The sequence below is a fragment of the Anolis sagrei genome, chromosome 4, assembly GCF_037176765.1.
Source record: "Anolis sagrei isolate rAnoSag1 chromosome 4, rAnoSag1.mat, whole genome shotgun sequence".
NCBI classification, from domain to species: domain Eukaryota; kingdom Metazoa; phylum Chordata; class Lepidosauria; order Squamata; family Dactyloidae; genus Anolis; species Anolis sagrei.
Window position 1 is genome coordinate 49,715,451 of NC_090024.1, and position 26,360 is coordinate 49,741,810.

At 38.2% G+C, this 26,360-nt stretch overlaps 1 protein-coding gene across 1 annotated transcript; it reads right to left on the reverse strand.

Annotated features, from left to right (window-relative positions):
* On the reverse strand, window positions 1-20,666 carry TGS1 (trimethylguanosine synthase 1). Its single transcript, XM_067467419.1, has 13 exons — window positions 20,436-20,666; window positions 17,744-17,808; window positions 16,981-17,165; window positions 14,731-15,553; window positions 14,159-14,258; window positions 13,523-13,609; window positions 11,261-11,435; window positions 7,783-8,113; window positions 7,113-7,274; window positions 6,395-6,538; window positions 5,593-5,811; window positions 4,303-4,379; window positions 1-284 (listed from the first exon to the last, which is right to left on the reverse strand). The coding sequence occupies exons 1-13, from the start codon at window positions 20,585-20,587 to the stop codon at window positions 168-170; spliced, it is 2,637 nt and encodes an 878-aa protein (XP_067323520.1). The 5' UTR covers window positions 20,588-20,666; the 3' UTR covers window positions 1-167.
* Between the last annotated feature and the right edge of the window lie 5,694 nt (window positions 20,667-26,360).

A 26,360-nucleotide genomic window follows, 5' to 3' on the forward strand; every position in this document is an offset into this window, starting at 1 on the left:
TGTTTTATTATAAAACATTTTATTGGCACTGCAACAGATATTCCAAATGATCTCTTCTTAAAAAAAAAAAAGACAGCCATTGATTTTAGAATCAGATGAAGGGATAAAATTCAGAAATTTCGGACCATCAATTTTGCCTTGATAAGTCATTCATTTACCCAAACCCATTATGATGCATTTTCTCTGATCAGGTTTCCAAAATAAGCAGTTATGGTCTTCAACCTGTTGTTCAGAAAATTTTGTTCTATTTCAACTTTGCCTCCTGGTCCAGCTAAGGAAGCCACCTAAAAAGTAAAAAATGCACACATAAACACAAATATATATTTTGAATTCCAATGTAATATCGCCATATTATGCTATATTTGAGAGAAAGGCACAGCTGTAATAATAAACAACATCCTAAATTAGTGTTTACTGTTTGGTGAGCAAAGTTTTTTACAGTTCATGTTACTCTTTCCACCAGCAGTATAATACAGGCAGTCTCTGAGTTACAAACATCCAACTCACAGTTAAGAACGGGGGTGAGACAACAGGAAGTGAGAGAAATCTACTCCGAGGAACGGAAACTCACTCCTGGAAGAGTAATCATGAGGAAATGGTGCCGCCAGTGAAGCTTTATCACCAATCTTTATTTCCACATCAACCTACAATAATCTTTTCAAAATCCAATTATCACAGAGATAGAAAGTGAGGTGAAATTTTCTGAACAGGGACATAGACAGAAAAAGAAAAAAAACACCACCGGATGATAACCCTTCCTTATGCTATCCATAGCTAAAGCAGATATATTTTTGCTTGGATTTACACTTAAAATATGCTCCTGTTCCAACTTACAAACAAATTCAACTTAAGAGGTGGTGGTGGAGGCTCCTTCTTTGAAGGTTTTTAAACAGAAGCTGGATGGCCATCTGTCAGGGGTGCTTTGAATGCCATTTTCCTGCTTCTTGGCAGCGGGTTGGACTGAATGGCACACAAGGTCTCTTCCAACTCTATGATTCTAAGAACAAACCTACAGAACCTATCTTGTTCGAAACTTGGGGACTACCTGTAGGTGCAAAAGAATATATTGGCCCTTAAAAATGCTCCTCTCTCCCTGCTCAATTACCGTCATTGTCCACAAGGTCTCCGTTGATTAATATTTGAATTCCCCATCAATAACCTATTTGCTGGATCAGACCAATAGTCTATATAGTCCAGTCTTCCCTTGGTAAGCATGCTAAAACTCCTCCAGTAGTGCTGACGCTTGTAATAGAGACAATCTATAGCTATTGCAATTAGTAGCATGTAACAATATGATATCTCATTGATATACTTTATTACTTTTACAGTTGTCCAGATTTGCAGCCGTCTTAGGGTAGTAACTTCCAGCTTCAATTCAAAACTGTTGCAGTCTATTTAAAGCCCTGGGCATGACAGAAGGAGCCACATTTCCTCAGTCATGTATGTTCATCATGTACATACAAGGCACTTGCTGATTAAGTAAACATCCTTATAATGTAACATTCTTATAATGGAAAAGTTATCTTTGAAAAGATATCATCTTTTCCCCCACAAAATAAGAAATAGTCATTGGGATGGTCTTACAATCTACAAGCTGCCATTCAATAATTATTTCTAGGGCAGTTTAGTTAAAAAGAAATCATGGAAAGGTATTTTCATATTGTGTTCATATTAGCATAAAATATTTAATTTGATGACTGATTGTTTAGTTTTTAATCAGTGATAGTAAGGCTGATTTATTCAAATAAAAGATTACATATGTATTTGTCATTAAAGTCATGGAGAAAGAACCACAAGTCTTGCCTAAACAAACTCTACTAACATTTCTATTTAAGAATTGAACTGGTTAGACCAGATACTATATTCCACAACCACAATGCGACTTTATTTACCTTGCCAGCACTGATAGTACCTGGTAGCATCAGTACACGCAGGTCTTGAAAAGATCAAGGATGGTTTATGCTGACTGCTATATTTAAATCAGTGATCAGTTCCTACATATTGTATATCAAACTGTCTCTATTTTCTTTCTGTTTTCTTTTGAAACTTCAGCTGCAAAAACACTAGTCCAAACAGACTTCACTTCCCCTATTTTTAAGCTATTAATAAAAACTCTTCACTTACTGTAAAAAGGGAGGAAGTAAAGTAGGATTAATCATTGAAGAGACAAACCTCTTGTATGCCAAAGTGAAATTAGACACCCAAAAGCTCCCTTTCTTTTAAAATGTGTTCAAAAATAAAATAAAATGTTTTTAAAAGAAAAAAAATTGAACAAAAAAGAAAACAAACTGGGAACCACAAATCAGAAGCTGGTTATAAAGGCAGCAAAATTACATTATTATATGAAGATAATGCACACCCATGGAGTTTCTAAGAGAAATACCATAGAGATATGGATTGGAAAGTTTAGTTATAAATTTATATTCACCAAAGATCTAATTCATACCTAAGATAATCACAGCCCATGGAAAGACTTGGATTGATAGGAATGAACTAGGCAGCTGAAAGTGCCAGAGTAAAATAAGTGAGTCAACTTCTTAACTTTCACTCTATTTCTAGGAGCCCCCAGTGGCGCAATGGGTTAAACCCTTGCGCCGGCAGGTCTGCAGACCGACAGGTTGGCGATTTGAATCCGAGGAGTGGGGTGAGCCCCTGTCTCATCTCTAGCTTCACATGTGGGGCATGAGACAAGCCTCCCTCAGGATGGTAAAAAAAAAAATCAAACATCTGGGCGTCCTCTGAGCAATGTCCTTGCAGACAGCCAATTCTCTTACACTAGAAGTGACTTGCAGTTTCTCAAGTTGCTCCTGACATACCCAAGTCCCCCGCCCCTATTTCAGACCATCTTCTCTTTTCAACCTGTTTTCTCTTCATCTATAAGTCTTCTGGTGAGAGGACCTGAACTGATAACTGCATAAGAAGTCTAAGATTGGGTAGAGGAGCCAGTGATATTAAGCTGACTGCTGTAGGCTGCCATCCTTGCTATAAACTTTTAAGTGGACATTGAAAAGTCATGAGTTCTTCTCATTCCAGCTATTCAGATTCTTGCTAGATAAAAGAAGAGTTCTCCAATAAGATGGCAGGGAGGCAAAATACTGTTTAAGAAATTGCTATCTTATCTATAGCCTGCAAAATCATGCCTCAGCAGTTTCAGCTCCTGTGTACGTGAAAATGAGCCAAGACCCAATTATAGACTGGCTTTTTTTTGCAACTACATTTCTCCAAAGTTTACTGAACTTTGACAGTGAATCAGGGGAATAACTATATTGCACAATTTTTAAAACAAATGCTCTCTGCGTTTACTCAGTTCCTGTCCATTGCAATATATTTCCATTCAGTTATTTATCTTATTTAAGTAGAGAGTACAAAAATTAATGTACATTTTTAAACATACAAATATCATGCTAATGTAGAGTTTATAATTACAGACATATTTAGGTACAATCTAGTTCACTACTGTCACACTGTCTATACATAGAGGTTAAAGGGACCTGTTCCCCACTGCCAACCATTTATATGCAAGTGGGCAATAGTTTTGAAGGGGGAATAGAAGATTTCCACTTCTTTCCTTTGCTTCAGAATGTAGCTTACAGTATATGGGCACAGAGAAACACATAAAATGTCTCATTCCGATTAACAGCATAGAGTGCCATAGGTGGAAATTAGCGATATGCTTCCATACATGGATGGACCATGCTGCTCCTATGGGGACCAGATTATATTTAGTCCATAGACCTCTTAGAATTTAAAAGGAAAACTATTTTTGTTCCCCTGCTACTTATCATAACATTCACTGTCTTTAATCCCTCCAGCATCCTGATAAGAGTGTTTTTATTCTTCATATGAACCAGCAACTGTGGTTCTGTGAGTATGCACATTTTCAAGACCATAAGACGACCCATTCCAAATTAATGTATGTAGGCATGTGAATCAATATTTATTTAAACCATACTTGCACAATATACAGTGTTACTGTATCTCCTTTGTGATCTAAATCAGAACTATTCAAAGGTTTTCTCATCTCTGATTAGAAAGGGTATTAACACATCAAGATACACAATCACAAAATGGCAAATTGCCATGAGATCTTTCATATATCAGAATGTTATGGAATTTCATTTTAATAAAAAAATACTTTCCAAATCAATAAACCTTTAAAATACTTTAGTATATACAAACTGTTGGAGGTTTGTCACAGCTATATCTATCTCTAAATTAAGACCAGCAGGCAGAAATGAGTTTTGAACTAAAGAATTAGTCTTGTAATCGCTGTGCTACACTACACCTTAAATTACAACTTACCTGATCTATGTCTGCATTGCGGGGAAGAAAATACACAATGTTGTTGGTAATCTTTTGTGACAGCTTGAAAACTTCGAATGTATAGAGAGGTTAAGGAAGACAAAAAATACATATTGCTTCAGTATTTTAAATAACACAGGAATAGGGACCCATTTAAAATGCTGGCCTCATGTTACTCCATCAAGTTCCTGTTGGTCCAATGATATTGGGTGCATGACAAAAACATGGGGACTTATGTGCACAATGACTCCACAAAAATTCATAATTACGAACCCAGAGAGAATAATTATTAATATGGTATATACAGAGTGAATATCCCTTTTCTGAAATACTTGGGACTGGAAGTGTTCTGTATTTTGGAATTTTAAGGTGATATTTGAATACTTGTTCATAAGGTAAAGTAAAGGTTTCCCCTGACATTAAGTCTAGTCGTGTCCGACTCTGGGGGGGGGGGGGGGGGGTTATGTTAATCTCAATTTCTAAGCTGAATAACCAGCATTGTCCATAGACACCCCCAAGGTCATGTGGCCAGCATGACTGCATGGAGCGCTGTTACCTTCCTGCAGAAGCGGTGCCTATTGATCTACTAACATTTGCATGTTTTTGAACTGCTAGGTTGGCAGAAGCTGGGCCTAATAACAGGAGATCACCCTGCTCCCTGGATTTAAACTGCCAACCTTTTGGTCAACAAGTTCAGCAGCTCAGTGGTTTAACCCGCTGCACCACCAGGGGGCCCTTGTTCATTACATCTTCAAAATATCTTTAACTTCCCAGGTAGCCTAAGATTCATTTGCCAAAGAAGACAACTTGCCTCAGAGTTTATTCATAATCGTATACTGTATCTCTGTAAATTATAATAAAATATCTTAAGAATGAAAAGAACTTATTTTATAAAACATGATCTGTAACTTTGTTATGAGAGACAGTCTCTAATAGGAGGCTGAAAATGAAAAATACCTGTATGCCTGCACCTTAATACTTTCAACTATCCAAATCTTAAATCTGATCTCATTTAAGATTTTTTTTTATGTTTCCAGTAACAATGAAAAAAAGAAGCCAAAACTATTTTTTTCAAAATACCTTGGCACCCTGGAATTCCAAACCAAGAACAATTCCCAGGATACATAATATACATATTAGGTGTGGGCCAGCTTCAGTCCTCCAGATGTTTTGGACTTCAACTCCCCAATTCCTAACAACTGGAGGGCCGAAGTTGGCCCATACCTGATATATAACGTTAAACTTCATTTTGTAAAAAATTACCAGTTACTGCTCAACTTGGAAAAGGATATCCATCAGGACAAATCATTGTTTTAACATCAAAAACTTCTGCAGTGGTATATTCAGGACCACCCCACGGAGGACTCAGAAACACAACGTCGCCTTTTAAACGGGATGCAAGCTTCATGAAATCCCCACATATGAATTCTATTTGGTCAGCCACTCCATACACTTCCGCATTATTGTGTGCGAGACGGATCTTCACAGGATCAATATCAATAGCAATTACTGAAAAACAAAGCATTTTAAGCACAGATAGATAGAGACAGAAAGGGTATGTAGTGAAAAATTAATGCTTATTCTAAAGACAAATGAAACTTACTTAGCTTTAACCATTGCGTTTTCTCTGTATATGAATAGTTATCTTACCAATTTACAATGTAAATTCAAAGCTAAATTTAGGGAGATTTAATTTTAAAAAACAATTTATGTAGTAACAATTCTTAACTATAATCCAAGCTTTTTCAATAGTCACAGCATACCTAGTAAAATATTGACAACAATATTCACAACATATCTAGTAAAATAGGAGCTCTCAGTGGCGCAATGGGTTAAACCCTTGTGCTGGCAGGACTGCTGACCAAAAGGTTGGCGGTTCAAATCTGGGGAGCGGGGTGAGCTCCCGTCTGTCAGCTCCAGCTTCCTATACGAGGACATGAGAGAAGCCTCCCACAGGATGGTAAAACATCCGGGCGTCCCCTAGCCAATGTCCTTGCAGATGGCCAATTCTCTCACACCAGAAGCGACTCACAGCTTCTCAAATTGCTCCTGACACACACACACGAAGAGGGGGAAAAAGGAAAACATTTACCTCTTTTTCCTGCCAGGGCAAACTGAATTGAATTTCCTCCCACACCACAAAATGCATCCACTATGACGTCAGACTTGAAGGACTGCATTACGCGGTCTGCAATGTGCTCTGCAATTTTCTCAGGTGTAACAGAAAACCATCCCTCTGATTTAAAAAAACAACCAGTTTGTCAGATTTTTAAATTACAAAAAGAAATGCATCTGAACAAAAATAAATCAATATGCTGATGTGGAATATTACAAAATGTACAGCCTAGGATGTGAGATAGATAGATGCTCCTTGATATACTTTTCTTAACTCAGATCCCATCATTCTTCACCACTGGCTATGCTGGCTAAAAGCTGATGGGAGCTGAAGTTTAATAATGTGTGAATGGATCCTGGTTTGTTGCTCACGAACAAACCAAGGGTTGTTAGAGTTTGCAATCAGTTTGGGGGAATGTTTCAGAATCCCAGGGTCAGATATCAGAATAAGTTACACCTTCTTGTTTAGTTTTACCTCGAGCCTAGAGGGATCACATAGGCAACATGCATTAGGGTACTGCTAAATCACAGTAAACTAATACAATCTTAGCTGCTGTGATGTGTTAACATGGCCAATGACTGTAGTACCACTCAACAATGTATGCCTATAAATACTTGATTGCCAAACTTATTAATCACTTCAAGATAATATAGCTTTTAATTCATAGGTATGGCTATTACTATAATGAACTTACCTCTGTCTAAGTGAATCCCCTCATCAAACCGAGAAAACAGCCTGTATCTCTGTGCCCAGTATTTAGCCAATTCTGGGTCGGCAGCTATTTCAGGGGGCAGGGATGGTATATTTCTGTTTTTCTTTTTTCTGTTTTTCTTCTTTTTTATAGGTTTTACTTCACCTGCATGGAGAAAAACCCAATGCCCCAGAAGACCATCACTTTTGGAATACCTTAATACACTTATTTATTAATTTACTTTATTTATACTCTGCCTTTCTCTACCCAAAGGGGGGCTCAAGGTGGCTAATATATGGCATTTATCCAGTGCCTTAAACACATACAACATTAGGCTTAAAATCCATTGAATTAAAATAAATATATACTAAAAAACAATAAGGTGCAACCCAGAAGATCTTAATCTCCGAGGTGGTTAACAGGGGGAGATATGTTCGGACAGATAAACTTCATCTAGAAAAATTCCCATTTTTATCTTTTCTTCAACAAATATATCTTCTTTCTTCACTTTCAGTACATCAAGTAATTTTGGATGACTGCCTTGGACTGTCACAATACAATGACTGTCACAATACGTCACAACAAATATAAACAACAATTTTTGCTTCCCAAAATGTATGTTTTTATGAGTATGAATAAAACACATAATTTATTTTAATACCTTATCTCTCACCTTCTGTTTCCATCTGGAGATAGTCTGGAATATCCAGGGGAACCAGTTCTCTTCCCAAAGGACATGTTTCTTTTTCCACCTCTTCAACAGGCACCTCAGAATTACAGTCCCTTGCTGCTATTATCAGCTTCTCCTCTTCAATGCTGTTCCTTCTATGTCTAGTGGAATTAGAATCAGGGAGCAGCAGTTCACAGTTTTGGACATCTGGATTATTTTGTGAGCAAAGAGCATTTTCCTGTTCTTCTGAATCACTGCTGGAGGAAGCATGAATTGTTTGGTCTTGAGATGTCTCTTCCAGAGGTTCATCTACTTGCTTCAAGAACCTTTCAACCTAGAGGACCAAGCATTTTGAAACCCACATTTGAACAAAAAATACAAAATACAGAAAACACTTTCTCGCTGCTACTTCAATTTTCAAATAATACAAAGTTAATTTTGTTATCAAAGAACTTTTAAAATGTAAACTATACTCTTGCAATCAGGACTACGCAAGCACTCATGTGCACCACCCTCACATCAAATGGATCACTTCTTCCCATTTTCAGTATGACAATAGTTTACTGTATCTCCAAATTGTTGGAAAATTGTTATTATAGTGCTTCTGACAGTTTGACATAATGGTTTGTACTAGAAGCCTGATATACACAGCAATGACAACACAAGGAAAATAATGGTTTTGTATGTGGTTCTTGGATATATATCTTGCATGTTTTTTTCAATGCAAACGGATTAAAAGTATCAGGTCATGTGCATGATACAGTCATATTAAAAAAAACCATATCAAATCACCTTTGATCATGGATGTATGCTTATATGTTTATAAGTGAGACCTATAACAAAATGTTGTCCCTGTTCAGGATTCTAGTAACTCTCTTCAAAATGTTTTCACACACATATTTCTCTATTTTCTTACAAAAGTCAACAGTTAGGAATTGGTGAGCTAGTTCTTATTGAGCTCCTACCTTAGAGTAGAATTACTCAAAGTGGTGATCTAAACTTCAGTGCTGGTCCCTGAGACATTAGCATCCAGTCCACAGAGAGTATTTGCTAATGGCACTACCTTTCTGTATTGGGAAGGCTGCATTCTTCTTTGACAAATCAGATTAAATTTGTTAGCGAGCCAAAGGGCAGCAACAGGAGTGGGCAGAATGGTGGTGATACTGGCAAAGGATCTTTCAGAGACAACTGCAGTGGATCCATAGCTAACATTTGTTGCTACTGTGCCGGAAGTCACACATAACCTCTTTTTACCACATAACCCCTATGAGAAGACAATCCAAAAAAGAGTGGAAGATGGCAGAGGGTACTCAATAGCCTATTGGGATACAGCAGAGGGCAACAGTAGTGCTGTCATGAATCCTGCAACTGGACTCATCTATTTTATTTATCGTATCAGAAGCAGACCAAGAGCACAGTTGTATTGTTTTCAAGAAAACAAACACAAAGTTTAAGAACTTGGCATCATACTAAATGTCCTTTGACCAGAAGCTGGTCACATGGAGTGCCTCTGGTGTTGCTATAAGAAGGTCCTCCATTGTGCATGTGGCAGGGCTCAGACTGCATTGTAATAGGTGTTCTGTGGTTTGCTCTTCTCCACACTCGCATGTTGTAGACTCCACTTTGTGGCCCCATTTCTTAAGGTTGGCTCTGCATCTTGTGCTGCCAGAGCACAGTCTGTTCAGCACCTTCCAAGTCACCCAGTCATAACTAAAAGGCTGTAAAGTCATTAACATGCAAAGCCTTTATTGTGTAGATCAGTGGTTCCCAACCTTTTGTCCTCCAGGTGTTTTGAACTTCAGCTCCCACAATTCCCAACAGCTGGCAAGCTGGCTGGGTTTCTGAGAAAATGAGTTCAAAATAACTGGCGGACCAAAGATTGGGAACCACTGGTGTAGATCATGAAAAACTATGCATCACCGTTAAAGAAATGGAACTGATTTGTGTCCTGATATGTAATTTGTACTACTAATAACAATGTGTAATCAGGACAGAATACAGAAAAACAGATTAGTTCACAAGGGTTCACAAGGCGAGAGCTGCATTTTATCACCCTATCTGAATAACTTGTACACTGACCAATAACTTGTACACATACCATGCCGTAAGTAGAGTTAGACCAAGAAGAAGGAAGTGTGAACATTGGAGGAAGGGGCATAAGTAATATAACATTCTAATAACACCATATCATTAGCATAAAATTGCAAAGACTTGGAATGATTACTGAAGAAAGTCATGGAAGAGATGGCCAAGAAATTGGGAAACTTGCTAGGATTTGGAAGAGTAGTTATAATTAAATGAGATTCTGAAGAGTAAAGATATATCACTGAATACTAAAGTTATAATGGTTCAATTTCTATGTATGATTATGAAGGCTGGACAGTGAAAAAAGCTGATAGAAGGAATATCGACTCCTCTGAAACATGCTAGAGAAGAGTGCCACAGACATCATGAACTGCTAAAAAGAAATGGGTTCTAGAGAAAATCAAACCCTAGAGGCCAACATGGCTAAATCGAGACTGTTGTACTTTGGATATGATAATACAGTAATGCTTGATAAGTACAAGGAAGTAGGAAAATGGAAAGATCACATTTCAGTAGATATCAATCAGAAAAGCCAAAGTCCTGAGTCTGCAAGATGTAAACTGCGGCTATTGATGATAGGCAATTGTCATATACTGAAAATGATTTGATGGCAACTAGTAACAACTACAGAGCTTACAGGAAATTTAAAAAATGTAGTTCAAGGGCATGGAAGCACTGCCTTAAAGTACTTTCTTAAATATGTTTGCCAACTTTGGAGTGACCAATACTGCCCTCTTCTGCAGAACCAGTGTAAGATTCAAACAAAGTTCATATCCTGATTATCAGAAGTAGTGACTGGGAAGTAGAGTCATTTTCTCACAGCAATACTTTCATTTATGTATGTATGTATGTATCCCCTCTGGAACAGGAATGCAATGACTGCAGACACCCTATCTGTAATTGTTTTGTGGGACTATTAATGCTTAATATGCTCAGATTGCATGCTCTATTATGGTATAACACCATATGGCTAAATGTTTCCCATTTAGAGAGACATTTTTAATTGTGTAGGTACATTTTGTAATATTTTATGTTTTACCTACTGTGTTTTTTAATTATACTTTTTCTTATTGGGGAGGGAGGTATTTTAATTCATAACTGATTTAAAATGTCAACTGCCATGAGATATGGGTGCCAAAAAAGGGTAGAATATACATTTTATGTAAATACCAAAGCAGTATGAAACCAATGCTATTTAAGAACCATAAGACACACGGATGTCTGTCATCTCAGACAATATATGCTACAAAGTGAATTGTTTGCAGGTACAGGGAAACATGAAAGTTAGCAAATATATGACACCATGAAAGAGCTGTCTAGAAAACAATAGGAAAAAGAAAGCTTGCTACACTGTCTCCTATCGAGTCTATTTTTATGACAGAAAAGCAACCATTACCTTATTCAAAGTTTTACTTTTCTTAAATGCTCCCACTTCAGGTTCTTCTGTAAAAAAGATATGCTTGTTTTTGGTCTTGATAGTTCTGCGCATATCCAATAACTTTGATTTAAATTTCATGTTTCTATTGAAATGAGTCACTCTTCTTTCACTGAAACCAGGAATTTCTCTGTATCTGAAAAAGGCACACACAACATTTCAATATGGGAAACAATTTGTACATATTTAGGGGGAAAGATTTAATTGACATTTAGCAGTACTGTGTTCTACATTTGGGAGTCTCCACAAAAACAGGTCCAAGTAATAGTTTTTTCAGGACCCATCTTTAGTTTTAGATTGGAGTAATTAACTAGGTCAGGTTCAAAACCCATTTTTCTGTCTCAGAACTCTCCAGGCTGCTAAAAATGCCAAAATTCAGAAATAACAATTAGAGGCCACTTCAAGTTTTGACAAATGATGCAATGCTCGCTCTCCTTGGACAATCTGTTGAGAAGTTAGATTTCGAAGACATTACAGTTTTGGGGAAGCCATATTTTGTTAATAACTTTTTGGTTTAATCTTAAACTTTAAAGGAGATACTAAGTTATGGCAAAATAACTAATTCAGGCAATTAGATCAGTGAGAGTCTGTCTACATTATTCAGGATCATTTAGGTATGGCTATAGTCTGGGGATAAATGATAGAAAGTAAATAAGAAACATCTCCACAATTGCACTCAAGACAAAAATAGCCTGATCCAGGAATGAACCTCCTCTGAGGTGCATGAGTTGAGGTAGTAACAATTTCTATTGGACTCCAGGTATGCTTATTGAAAAGAAATGTGTTCTAATTGGGTAGAGATAACAGTAGTGTGTTCCTCTGCTATTTTGACTGGATAGCTAACAATCTGAGTTTTCAGACAGTCAAAAATACGGATGTCCTGCAGTATCCAATGAGGGCAGCAGTTTTATGAGACTGTACTCTTTCTAATGAATAAACTCAAACTTCCAGAAAATGGAAGCCAAAAATGCTGATTTATGCAAGTTAAGGTATCCTAAGAATGGATACCTGATTGTATAACAATAAATACCGTTAAGATTAACAAGGAGAAAAACACTGAAAACCTCTGATGATAATGGACACTTGAAGGTATACAATATATACATTAAAATGGTTAAGGAGAATCTAAGGGACCAAACTCTATATAGGTACAAGTGACAGTCCTGTATGAAATGTCTTTATGGTGTCTTGGCAGGAATTATGGAATTATCAGTAACTTAATGATGATGAGGATGGATAAAAGGCTATGTTAAATGGTTTAGAAAGATTATAGAATCATAGAATTGGAAGAGACGGTATGGGCTATCCAGTTTTTACCCCTGCCATGCAAGAAAAGCACAGTCATGCATCCCCGACAGATGGCCATCTAACCTCTGTTTTAAAGCCTCCAAAAGATTGTGTTTCTACATGTGTTTATTATTACCAAGACAGAGAAAAATAGAGAGCTAATCTCCCTATGAAATATGCTTATGACAGTGAGCATCAAGAAATCCATGTGATGTGGTTATCTGTAATGCATGACGCCCTACAGGAAATGCAATTGAATTGAATTAAGCTAAGTGTTCAGTTTGTCTTTCTTTCTAAGAGAAACGTTATGTTTATATATTTAGAAATGACTATAATAACTAGAGTACCAAATAAATATTCTGAATCCCAATACTTAAGGATGCTTAAGTAGAATACTGATGTTAACTTGGCTTCTCTGGTTTAATTGCTGTCATGAGCCGAGTACTCTTATGACTGGCAGTTGATAAAGGTAACTCTAAACAGAATCCAGAATTAGCTGACAAGAGGCAAGGACCCTCAACAGATAGAAAAACGTATCTATTTAAAAGGTCGGAGTAGTTGGGGATCACAAAAACATCAGCATGCATCCCAAGTCACAGTGCTAGGTGTGCTTTGATATATTTATGATTTAATAAGCTTTGTACCAATACTGTTTTCCCAAAAGGGGTGACTTTCATCCCAATTCAATCCTTAATCCCATCTCTACAAACTACTGTAAGTGCGTAATTCTTGTTTACACTGAACCAACATATCTCTGCACATATAATGCTTTTTTATAAGCTAAGAAAAATGTAAATATTATCAATTTTTTTCTGGAGAAACTGAACATCAATTTCATTTCCACACATAGGAAAAGGTTAAATGATACATTAAAAACAATGATTTTTTTTTTTAGTGAAAGCACAGTTTAAGAAAAATAGAGAAACTTCACTCCACCTTTGTCCTGTGCCACGCTTGAGCCCCAAGAGACCAAAAACTTCATCAGGATCTGCCTGAGGATCTTCTTCAGCATCTAATTCATGGCTTGAAAGAAACCACAACCCTTGCATTACAATTCATAGCAAGATGAGAGAAAAAAACCCAGTAAATTTCATTGCCTAATTCATTCTTTGAATTAAATGTAAACAATAATATATAATTATATTAAATTATATATTTAATTTATAATTAAATAATTATACAAAGCTAAATGTATTTAAAACTCTCTTCAAGTTCTTCAGTATCATCTTTAACATCTTCTCAGATAATGTTCTTCTGATCTTCAATGAAATGGCCACAGATCCTTTTATCTCAAAAAGCAAGCCTTTGTAACAGTTTTGATTATCCTTTTAATGATACAGAGTATAAATTATGAACTTAAAACATGCTGTAGTCTTTTAAATGAAAGTAAATTATTTTCTTTACAAACAGAGTCAATAGGCATGCCATGGGAGAAAAGAGCTTTCAGCATAATACCTATGTTACTGGCTGAACATGAGAATAGCAACATTGTTAGACATATAAATATTAAAATGGTACAGAACTGTACAAAAACCCAGATATTAAAAACATATGGTGAAACTGATAACCTGCCTTCTTTTTAATCTGATAGGTTTCTGTTCAGGTGGCTGTTCATCACCATCACTGTTACTGTGCGATGATCCCCCACCTCCTGTGGAATGTGCCAGTGAAGCTGAAGTGGAAACAGAACATGATAGTGTATTTTGTTTGAGAAATAATCATAGACCTCATCTACACTGACATTATAATGCAGACTGAACTACATTATAGGGTCATATAATTCAGTTCAATGCAGTTAATCTGCATTATAACGGTAGTGTTGATAGGGCCACAGAAACATTATTTCTAAGCTTTTTCCTGCTTGAAAACTCTATGGTCTAATCCAATCAATTGGTCACTACATGGTAATTCCACCTCCTGCATTCACCTATCAAGTCCTAGTTGAAGCAATACATTTAATGTATCAGAGCTTCAAGCAAATTTTCTCATTGCTGTCACTAAGATGTGACCTGTCGTCATCTCTGGCCTGAATGAATCTTTCACAAGGAAACAGTGCATTTCCATAGAGTTGGCTTTTCATCTGAGGGAAAACCTCAAAGGTATATGAACGGGTATAAGGGAAAGTTTGACACTGATATACCAACCTGCTTGGTTTGAACATCCATATTCAGAAGTTGTATTTTCTTCTTTTGGTCCCTCATCAGATTTCTTAGACTGGTCTGAATCACAAGGACAATGCCTTTCCATGCTTGTTAAACAGAGTCCTTGACTATCTTTGCTATCAACCATGCTTTCCAATTTGCTATCTTCTGCTTCTTCTGAGTTCAAATTTATTTTATTGATCTCTGTAAGAATGTCAATATTACACTGACTGTCATTTAGAATGGGATTACATTCGCAGCTAGCAACAGAAGGACGAGAACAGAAATTTGAGTCCAGAACTTCTCTGCACTCATTATCTATTTCAGTATTCTGTGTTTTTTCTTCCTTTGTTTCCACGTTACTTTTATTTATTTCTAGACTACTATGTGCCACATCAACAGTCCAACCTTGATTTGCCCAGTACTGAAACTGTTCCCAGTAATACCAGTACAGTTCATTATAATGCTGTTGCCATTTTTCCTTCATTTCAGGATTATCCCAGGGTACGCTAATAGATAAAAGTTCAGAATCTACATCCTCCTGCTTTTCCTGCCAACTTTTCCAAAGAAGTCCTTCTCCATACTCGCCCCAATATGTTTCCCATTTTTCATTCAGCTCATCGAGTTTGACTTCTCCATCTTCACATTGTTCATCAACTTCCTTGTTAATTAAGGATGGGTCATCAGCTAGAGAGTGGCTGTCTTCAATCTCATAATCCTCTTCCAAAGTATCCTTCATTATTTCAAGAATATCTTTTTGCAGCATGTTCTTCTTCTTCTTCCTCTTCATTACTTTGTTACCCCTTTTATAAGTATTCCCAGATTCCTGAAAAAGATTAATACACGAATTTGTACACAGAACATAATAAGCTCTGATACAACATATCTGCTTCATTCATTTCATACAGCAGTGGTTCTCAACCTGTGGGTCCCCAGATGATGTAGCCTTTAACTCCCAGAAATCCTAACAGCTGGTAAACTGTCTGGGATTTCTGGGAGTTGTAAGCCAAAATATTGGGCCCCCACAGGTTGAGAACCACTGTCATAGAGGTTCACAGTATTGCTAGATTGTAAAACAAACAGGTGATCACAATATCATGTGAGTCTCATCATCTGAAACTTGATACAATCTTAATTGAGCAGCCCAGTATGATTTCCTTCTTAGCTATGTTTCCATTCAAGCATTTAATTTCAGATGTCATTGCACAATAGGGACGGAAATCACAAATTTCAAAAACAGCAGCCCTGGCCACTAGGGAATAAGGCTGAGAGCTATGGCCCAACAACATTTGGAGGGTTATATGATTCCCACTGGAAGTAACACTGAATCAGGGCTCTTTAAGAAATAGTATCAATTTATTTAAAGGAAAGAATAGAAGACTCCTTTAATAATAACAAAATGTGACAAAGAATGGTTTCTGTTGTTTATTGAGTAGCACAATATACCAATCCTATTTTAATGTGTGTATTATATGTTTTTAACTCTTATATTTCATGTTCTAAATTTCATTTTTTCTTATTTTATAGTGATTTGTCCTATTCTTTTCATGTTCAGTTACATGGTGTTGATTCGTGATTTGGTTTACGTTTCTAAGACATTGAAATTTGCCATTATTTCTACTGTATGTAAACCGCTTTGAGTTCCCCCAGGGGTAAGAAATAATACTGTAAATAATAAATAAATAAAAATGTTCTAAATTCTCTAGAATAGATTTTCAAAGCTTATTTTATGATATTTAGAAAGGTTTCAGGCCTTTTGAAGTGAGAGATTAATTTAGCCAGTAAAAACCATGACAAACTAAATCTTGTGAGGCTTTTGAAATGGCGTTTATTTATTAATTCTTAACTGTCATCAAATCAACCCACCATTTCACCCTCATTCAGAATATCTTAAAGGATATTGCATTTGAAAAAAAAAATCTCAGTAGTCTTTCATTTTTTAACTCCACATTAGCTCAAGGGGGAAATATCTATATTTTCTCTGTCATGTCAGAAGCTGACATACAGAATTTATGAACTCACATGAAAGTTGTAAAAGCCATTCCACAAATTTTAGGGGGGCGGGACATTTTTCTCTCTGGGTTGCCTGTGCAAAAATTCAGTGTGAGTTCATAAGATCATCAAAATTAAGCATAATAAGAATACAGAGGATCTCTCAGGCCTTGTTTTGTTAACTGCTCAGGTTATTTTTAACTTCAAAAATGTAAAAATACCACAGACATATAGCAGCATAAAAATAAGCTGAGTTTTTACCACAATAGTCTTATGGACTGCTGTTCCACCAAATTGTAAAGGCAAACCCATACTCTTCATAAGTTCAGTTTCTGAGTCTAATTCAATGTCTTCAACCTCAGGGACATGGCTGTTTGATGGTAAATCAGCAGTATTAATATCATGTTTTTGCTCTTTTTCCTCATCTTCAGATACTTGATCTTCCCCTGTTAATAAAAAATGATGGAGTTACATTTTAATATAAATTTTAATCTATGGGAAGTTTTTGGAGCAGACAAACAATACCAGGATTTTTTTTCCTCAGAAAGCAATCTGTAGTATTCGTTTTTAAAAAGTTTGAAAAAAATCTCATTTAAGCATGCCAATATACAATAAATGCATAATGAATACAAGAGCATTTTCCAGATTAACTTAATTATTTTTAAACTAAATATTTCAAAAAATCTTGGGCATCAATCGGAAATAATTGCAAGGATAGTATCAAATACTGAGCTTCTACTTTCTTTGCTCTAGAGGGGAACTGCAAGACATGCTTTTTATAAAAGCAAGGGACTGAGAATGAAATTCCTAACACTAACAAAAACACCATATTGGATTTAAATCTGTCACATAGAGGATTTAAAAATATACATGTAAAAACATATATGAAAAGAGTCCCCTCGGAAAGGGAGGCAGTCTATAAATAATTTTTTATTTATTATTATTTATTATAAGTATAGTGGTGCTACAGTAACAGATCATATGGCTGCAAAAATATGTATTTTAAATCCCAGGAACAACTTACCTGTGCTGTCTTCCTCCCCTTTGACATAAAATCCTTTTAAACCTAACTTGTATAGTTTTCGATCCCTGGAAGAAAATGGAAATATACTTGTATAAATGCCATACAGTAATGAAATGCTAGTCTTCTCCACACTAGTGTTATATATTTTTTAGACTGTCATCTTAGCATTCTCTTAGTTCTTCACTACACCACTCACATGAATATTCTTTGGAACAAATACTCTATAATGTGTCTTTTCTAAAGAAAAAAAAAAGGACTGCTAAATTTAGAAAATGAGTAAATGCTGTCACTAAACAGGAAAATAATGTCCTACTAGTAACTTCAATTCCAAAACAAACACTAAGAAGAGATTGACATCATTTAGAATTTTAAAAATTCCAATACCATAAAGATACAGAGAAAGTGCCAGATAAATCTGTGAGTTAGAATATCTGAAGGCTAAGTCACCATCACTTAAATAAACATGAAGCAAAACCTTCTCACAAGTACTATAACTACCCAAACTTTGGAGAACACATAAAACCTTTGGTAAATGTGTCACAGTCCGTCAGACAAGTGCAGATAGAGATGCCTTGCTGATAAGTTGTGACATCCTTTATAACAGAGTTTTTTTAAAAAAATTATCTGATGCCAAGCATTGTAACAGATGGATATATGTGGCCACTTGCTACATCTGTTTCTTTCTCTCTCAGAAACTCACTACAGTTCAGCAACCAGTATAGGTCATGGACTGGCAACACCACCATTTCCCTCCAAATTCCTCACCAGTCAATCCCTCTGCAATGCCAGAAATACAGCTTAATGGTGGAACATTAGAAAATGTTGACCATATCCGCTATCTTGGCAGGCACCTCTCCACAAAAAATCAACACTAACACTGAAATACAATATCGCCTGAGCTCTGCGAGTGCAGCATTTTCCCAAATGAAGCACAGTGTTTAAGGACCAGGACATCCATAGAGATACCAGGTGCTTGTTTATAAAGCTATTGTCCTCCTAATGCCTGCTAAACGTGGACTATCTACAGACGTCACACTCAACTCCTGGAACAATCCCATCAGCATTGCCTCTTTAAAACCCTGCAAATCTCTTGGGAAGACAGGCAGACAAATGCCAGCGTGTTGGAAGAAGCAAATAACATCAGCACTGAAGTGATGCCGCTATGCTATCAAGGCTGGACTGGCCACATTGTTTGAATGCCCGATCAGCATCTCCCAAAGCAGTTACTATATGCGGAACTCAAGAACGGGAAATGTAATGTTGGTGGAAAGAAAAAAGATTTAAAGGTGGGTTTAAAGCCAACCTTAAAAACTGTGGCATAGACACTGAGAACTGGGAAGCCCTGGCCCTTTAGTGCTCTAACTGGATGTCAGCTGTGACCAGCAGTGATGCAGAATTCAAAGAGGCACAGATGGAGGGTCAAAGGGTGAAATGTGCCAAGAGGAAGGCGCGTCAAGTCAACCCTGATTGAGACCACCTTCCCCCTCACTGCAGGAGAACATGCGGATCAAGAATATGGCTCCACAGCCATCTACGGACCCACCGCCAAGACACTGCACTAGGAGGACCATTGAGGGATCGCCTAAGAGACAAGAGAGCCTCAAAAGAGAAGGTAAACTCCAGGTTTTTATTCCAAAGCAAGCTAGCAAGGCACAGATCCTAAAATACAATTTCCTATTTTATCTTATAATAATAATATAATAAAAGACTTTATTTATACCCCGCTACCATCTCCCAAGGGACTTGGTGTGGCTTACATGAGGCCGAGCCCACAATACATCAATACAAGCAATAACAGTTACAATACGAAGCAAAATACTACTACGAAGCAATTAAAATAAATCTCATACACAATCTTGGATTCAGATGTAGCTGAACTGAACTTCCATTGGAACCAGTGGAATTTAAGCCAGATCTAAACAAACAAGCTCACCCGCTAGATTCTATGTGAGTAAATATTATGAAATGCATAGGCTTACAATAAATCAACAAGTGACCTGAAGGGAGGAGCCCCCGGTGGCGCAGTGGGTTAAACCCCTGTGCCAGCAGGACTGAAGACCGACAGGTTGCAGGTTTGAATCCGGGGAGAGCGCGGATGAGCTCCCTCCATCAGCTCCAGCTCCTCATGCGGGGACATGAGAGAAGCCTCCCACATGGATGGTAAAAACATCAAAACATCCAGGTGTCCCCTGGGCAATGTCCTTACAGACGGCCAATTCTCTCACACCAGAAGCAACTTGCAGTTTCTCAAGTCACTCCTGACACAACAACAACAACAACAAAAAAAAAAACCTGAAGGGAGACAACAGTAAACATGACATGCTGTATATACATGCAGCAGATCCTCCAATAGCTACCGATAGGATTTTCTTATTTTATACCAAAATTATTTTATTAGTCGCCAGCCAGGATATTTTCACACTAGGAATTCGAATTCCACTTCAACTACCACGGTCCTTTACTGTAGAGTCAACTTTCCACACTGCATGGTTATACTGCCGTTATTTCACTTTAATTACCATGGCAACCTCCTGTGACATTCTGAGGCTTGTAGTTCCTAAACTGCAAATCCCAGGATTCCACAGAATGTCACCATGGAAAGCGGAATGAAAGCGCTATGAAGAGTGCATAATACAGGCCGCGATTAGAGAGCCATGCGGGCGAAGGAAACGCCAAGGTTTTCCCGACTCACTCGACGAAGGCCCGGCTGCAGAAGCAGAGGATGCTGTGGCCGCTCTCCCCGGGGCCTTTGCCTTCTTCCTCCCCTTCCTCCTCCTCCTCGTCGTCCCTCAGAAAAAGCAGCATCCTGGCCACCAGCAAGCTTTGCGGCGCCTCACGGAGCATGGCAGCCTCTCAGGGAGCTCCTTCCTTCCTTCCTTCCGTCGAGCGCGTGAGGGACTGAGAGTGGAGGCGGAACTCCAGGAGAGGGGCACTTCCGGCGGAAGTGGGTCCGTGCGCGTGCCACCTTGAAAGGCTGGCCTCGGGAAGCTCTGAGAAGAAGTCCTCCAAGAAGGGCTTGGAGGGAAGTGTTTTCCTCCGCTTTACATGGAGTAGTTAGTCCTGTGCCATTCCCTACGAAGCGGGTTTCATGGCTGGGATGGTTAATAAGCTATTATTATTTATTATAGGTTTTTCAGGTTATATGGCCATGTTCTAGAAGCATTCTCTCCTGACGTTTCGCCTGCATCTATGGCAAACCTCCTCAGAGGTTGTGAGGTCTGTTGGAAACTAGGAAAACTTGCGTTGTTGTAGGTTTTTTCAGGCTATATGGCCATGGTCTAGAGGCATTCTCTCCTGACGTTTCGCCTGCATCTATGGCAAACATCCTCAGAGGTTGTGAGGTCTATTGGAAACTAGGAAAACTTGGGTTGTTGTAGGTTTTTTCAGGCTGTATGGCCATGTTCTAGAGGCATTCTCTCCTGACGTTTCGCCTGCATCTATGGCAAGCATCCTCAGAGGTAGTGAGATCTGTTGGAACTAGGACAATTGGTTTATATATCTGTGGAATGACCAGGGTGAGACAAAGGACTCTTGTCTGCTGGAGCTAGGTGTGAATGTTTCAATTGACCACCTTGATTAGCATTTGATTGCCTGGCAGTGCCTGGAGCAATCTTTTGTTGAGAGGTGATTAGATGTCCCTGATTATTTCCTCCCTGTTGTTTTTCTGTTGTAATTTTAGAGTTTTTTTTTAAATATTGGTAGCCAGATCTCTAATGGTATTCCGCAAAAAAGTGAAGACCTGGCTGTTCAAGCAGGCGTTCGAATAACTAGTGTAATGATTGGTAATGAACATAGGAATGGAACAATGGATGACGAATCTGGATTATGTTTTTGTTAATGAGACGATTGTGATCGGTTATTGTGTTTATTGTTTGGGTAATGTGTTAAGTTGTTAATGGTTGTTATATTCTGCATTGAATTATTGCTGTTTTTACTGGTTGTGAACCACTGTGAGGCGCCTTCGGGCTGAGAACGGTGGTATATAAGTAAAGTAAAGTAAATAAATAAATAAATAAATAAATAATTGTTCATTTTCATGGTTTCCTCCTTTCTGTTGAAATTGTCCACATGCTTGTGTATTTCAATGGCTTCTCAGGAAAACTTGGTTTATATATCTGTGGAAAGTCCAGGCTGGGAGAAAGAACTCTTGTCTGTTGGAGGTAGGTGTGAATGTTTCAATTGGCCACCTTGATTAGCATTTGATGGCCTGGCAGTTTTTAGGTGTGGCTTGTTAATAATAATAATAATAATAATAATAATAATAATAATAATAATAAAAACTTTATTTATACCCCATCACCATCTCCCCAAGGGACTCAGAGTGGTTTGCATGAGGCCAAGCCCAGCAACACATCAATAAAAACAAAAAGCAATAAATACAATACAATTAATATAAATCACATATAAACAATAACCAATAAACAGCAACACACAAGGATTTAAAAACCTATGGCCAGGCCAAATGTAATAGTTTAATTTTTTTAAAAAATAAATAACCACTAGGCACGAACAAGGTAGGATATATCTGATATAAGGTTTTAACAGATGAGGGAGCACAGTCAATTCTAAACCAGTAGTAAAGTACATTCTGAGGACATATTGCTGAGAATTTTCCTTATTCTGGGAAGGCACACTGGAACAACCACGTTTTCAGACTCCTCCTAAAGACTGCCAATGTTGAGGCATGCCTTATGTCCTTGGGGGAATCTTTTGTTGAGAGCTGATTAGCTGTCCCTGATTGTTTCCCCTCTGGATTTCCCTTGTGTTTGAGTACTGTTTTACTGTTATAATTTTAAAGTAGCCAGATTTTGTTCATTTTCATGGTTTCCTCCTTTTTGTTGAAATTGTCCATATGCTTATGGATTTCAATGGCTTCTGTTGTTGTTAGGTTTTACTCTGCTCCCCCTCTGACAGATCTCTGTCAGTGGATAAATGCAGTTATTCAATGGCTGCAGCATCAACACAAGGAAGGCTGTCTCTGAACCAGGCATGGACCAACTTGGGCCCTCCAGCTGTTTTGGACATCAACTCCCACCATTCCTAACAGCCTCAGGCCTGAAGCTGTTCATGAAGGAGCACCAATGTAGGGGCTGCCTAATGTAGCCATGTAAGGAGGAAGCCATAAGTTGGATTCTTACTACAAAGGCTTTATTGCTTGACCATAGCAATATTGACAAACATGAATACAGGAATGCAATCAAAGGGTTCATCGCAACCCCCAATGGTGCTGCAGAGTTTTTATCATTTTTGGCAGTAAATTGAATACACATTCTCATTGGGTTTCAAAGTTGGGAGTTCTAACTAGCTACCAGCTAGCCGGTTTTGTCTGGATATACTGTTTTCCTTGAAAAGTAACTTTTTCTCTGCAAACATGTTTGTCCAATGTTTTCTGGTACTAAAATAAAGATCTGTCATCACATTTTAAATGTTTTTTTTTCTTTATTTCAAGACTTACTACATTATACAAAACACCCAGGTAATAGAAGTAGATGAAAGAAGGGAGAACTTTGTGGGTTCACTAGACTTAGGGATGAAGTTAGGGTTCCGTGGGAAAGAGAAAAAAAAATCTTCTGAAGGGTTCCATGGCCAAAAATGTTTGTGAACTGCTGGTATGTGGAGTGGAAGGGTTAAACAATAAGGCTATTGTGAGGGTGGTCTTTCTTTTGCTACTGTTCCATCTCTTACTCTCATTTCAATATGCTACAGTGTGTAAGATATTTTGGGTTTTTGTTTATATGTTGTATAGTGCCTAGTCTGCTACTTGCCTGAAAGCCACATATTGCAAGTCCTACAATGAGCACTTTGAGAAAAAAACAACATTGGTTTTGTTTTGGTTGTTCATGAGATTTGCACATTGCATATCATAACACAAGCAAAAAAACAATTTAGATACAAATAGAACACATCAAAAGAAGGGATATGAAGCACAGTGCACTTTGCTTTATTTAATTTTTGTGCCACAACGAAAAAAGTATTTTGCACATTCACTGTGTTCAAGTGTCTTCTGTACACCAAATGTTAACGATGATAATTAAATCAGTTATGAGGCTGCAAAATAGCAAAGTGTGTGGGTGAGAAAACTCAAAAGGTGTGTGTGAATTTTTCTTCCAAGGTAATAAAAAAGATGGGGGAAGACATAGGGTGCATATACACTGTAAAATTAATGCAGTTTGACACTTTTGACTATAATGACTCAATGCTATGGAATGGTGAGAGCTGTAGTTTTACAGGGTCTTTAACCTTCTCTGCCATAGAGTAGTGATGCTCCACCAGACTACAACTCTAAGGTTTCCATAGCATTGAGCTGTGACAATGAAAGTAGTGTCAAACTGCATTAATTCTACAGTGTAGATGCAACCCTAAGCTGAGTTGAATCATCATAGATTTACTCCACAGTAAAAACAGAACTGGATTTTTAACTAGCCAATATATATATATATATATGAATTTGTGCAATTTAATAGCACCTCTGAAGAAAATCTTAAATTCTGGATAGGTACATAGAGGAGACAGTGATATTTCAGGTGATGTCGTCTTAAATGCTGAATGAAACCTGGCAGTAGTCCAAGAAAGCCTTACACAAAGATCAAAAGATGGGCTAACTCCCCCCCCCCTTCCAATGATTAAACAGGAACCCTACTTGCGGTTTTAAACCTGTTTTTAAAGACCGTGCAATGTAAAACAAAGTGCAAGAGTATAGGAAGTATGGCATTAGCAGAACATGGATCATTTGGGACAGGCCATCTCTACCCAAGTTAAATCAAGTGAAGCTATTAAAAGGCTGCACAGTTGCTTCAATTTTTAATGACACCAGCTGGATTAATTGAGCTTCCCAAGCTTGTAAACTTGACCCTTTAGGGCAGGATGAGGAAACATCTGGCTATTCAGATGTTATCAGCATAAGCCAAAGCAAGAAATGATGAGAGCTGCAACTCAACAACATTTGAAGACCTCAAGTTGCCAATCTGGAATGGGATAAGTTCATTCATCTTGTTTCTCTTGTGGCTGGGTCTGTCTTCGGAAACAACCCTTGATCTCAAAGTGCTAATGTGAATACTAAGTTGCTGGAGAATTCCAGTTTACTGAATTCTGGTTAAATAAAAATCTACTGAAGTTTAATTATGTGGTGAGGAGAAGCAGGAAACAAATAACACAACTTGCTCTTCCTCATTGTCCTCCTCCTCCTCACTCCTCCTCCTCCTCCTCTCTTTTTCTTGTTCATCCTTCTCTTCCTTCTCCATCTTCTCCTCCTCTTTTCTTGTTCTTCCTCTTCCCTTCCTCTTGTTCTTCCTCCTCCTCTCTTCTTCCTTTTCCTCGCCCTCTTCTACTTTTTCCTTGCTCCTCCTCCTCCTCCCATTGTCTCTTCCTCCTCTCCTCTCCCTCCTTTTCCTCCTCAGTCCCCCTTGTTCTTCCTCCTCCTCTCCACATCCTTCCTCCTCCCTTCTTCTTCTTTTCCTTTCCCTCCCTGCTCCTCTTTTTTTCTTCCTCCTCTCCCCATTTCCCCCCTCTCCTCCTCTCCCTCTCCTCCTTTTCCTCCTTCTTGTCTTTCTTTTCTTCTTTTTGTTTTTCCTCTTTCCTTTTTCTTGTTTTACATCTTCCTCTCTTCATCCTTCCTCCTCCCCTCCCTCTTCTACTTCTTTTCCTCCTTTTTTGGTTCTTCTTTTTCCTCCTCCTAAGGATGAGAACATGGATTACATGGAGTTTTTCGGGCTGTATGGCCATGCCTGTTTGAGGCAAGTATGAATGTTGCAATTGGCCACCTTGATTAGCATTGAATAGCCTTGCAGGCTCAAAGCATGGCTTCTTCCTGATGGGGGAATCCTTTGTTGGGAGGTGTTAGCTGGCCTTGACTGTTTCCTGTCTGGAATGCCCCCTTTTCTGAGTGTTGCTCTTTATCTACTTTTGTAAAAATACTGGCAGCCAGATTTTCATCATTTTCATGGTTTTCTCATTTCTGTCTAAATGGTCCACAGGCTTGTGTGAATTTCCAATGGCTTGTGTAGTCAGCCCGCCATGGTGGTTGTTAAAGAGTGTTGCAGCATTTCTATGTTCTCAAAGAATAGGCTGTGTGCAGGGCTGTAGCCAGAAAAAAAAGGGAGGGGTTGAAATTGGGGGGGGGGTTGAAAATTTCACACGGGGCGGGGGGGTTGGGTTGAAACCTGCCTCCTAGCTCACGCTGAAGCAAAGAGCACAGCAGGGGGCAGAGCAGCCTTCCGTAGCCTGCAGTTCCGCCCCTGTCAACCACCTCCACCAAGTCTGGCCTCCTTAATGAGAGCATTCAACACCCTCCCCCCCCCCCAACTTGGTTGCTTCACTACATCCGCTATTGCTGCAAGTAATGACAGTGTGAATAAATTGTCAATATTTGCCTGAGATAGTGCTTGCAGTTCTGGAGGGACTCTTAATTTTTTGCATCTCATAGACTTAGCATGGGGATTTGGTTAACCAGTTAAAATTCGTGAGTAAACCGGTTTTTTTTTAAAAAAAATGAAACATTTCGGGGTGGGGGTGGGGTTGAACCGCTAAAAACCCCCCGCCCCCCCCCCCTCGCCCCCGCTACAGGCCTGGCTGTGTGTGTCCAGGCTGGTTGAGGAGAAGATGCTTCCCGGCAATTGGT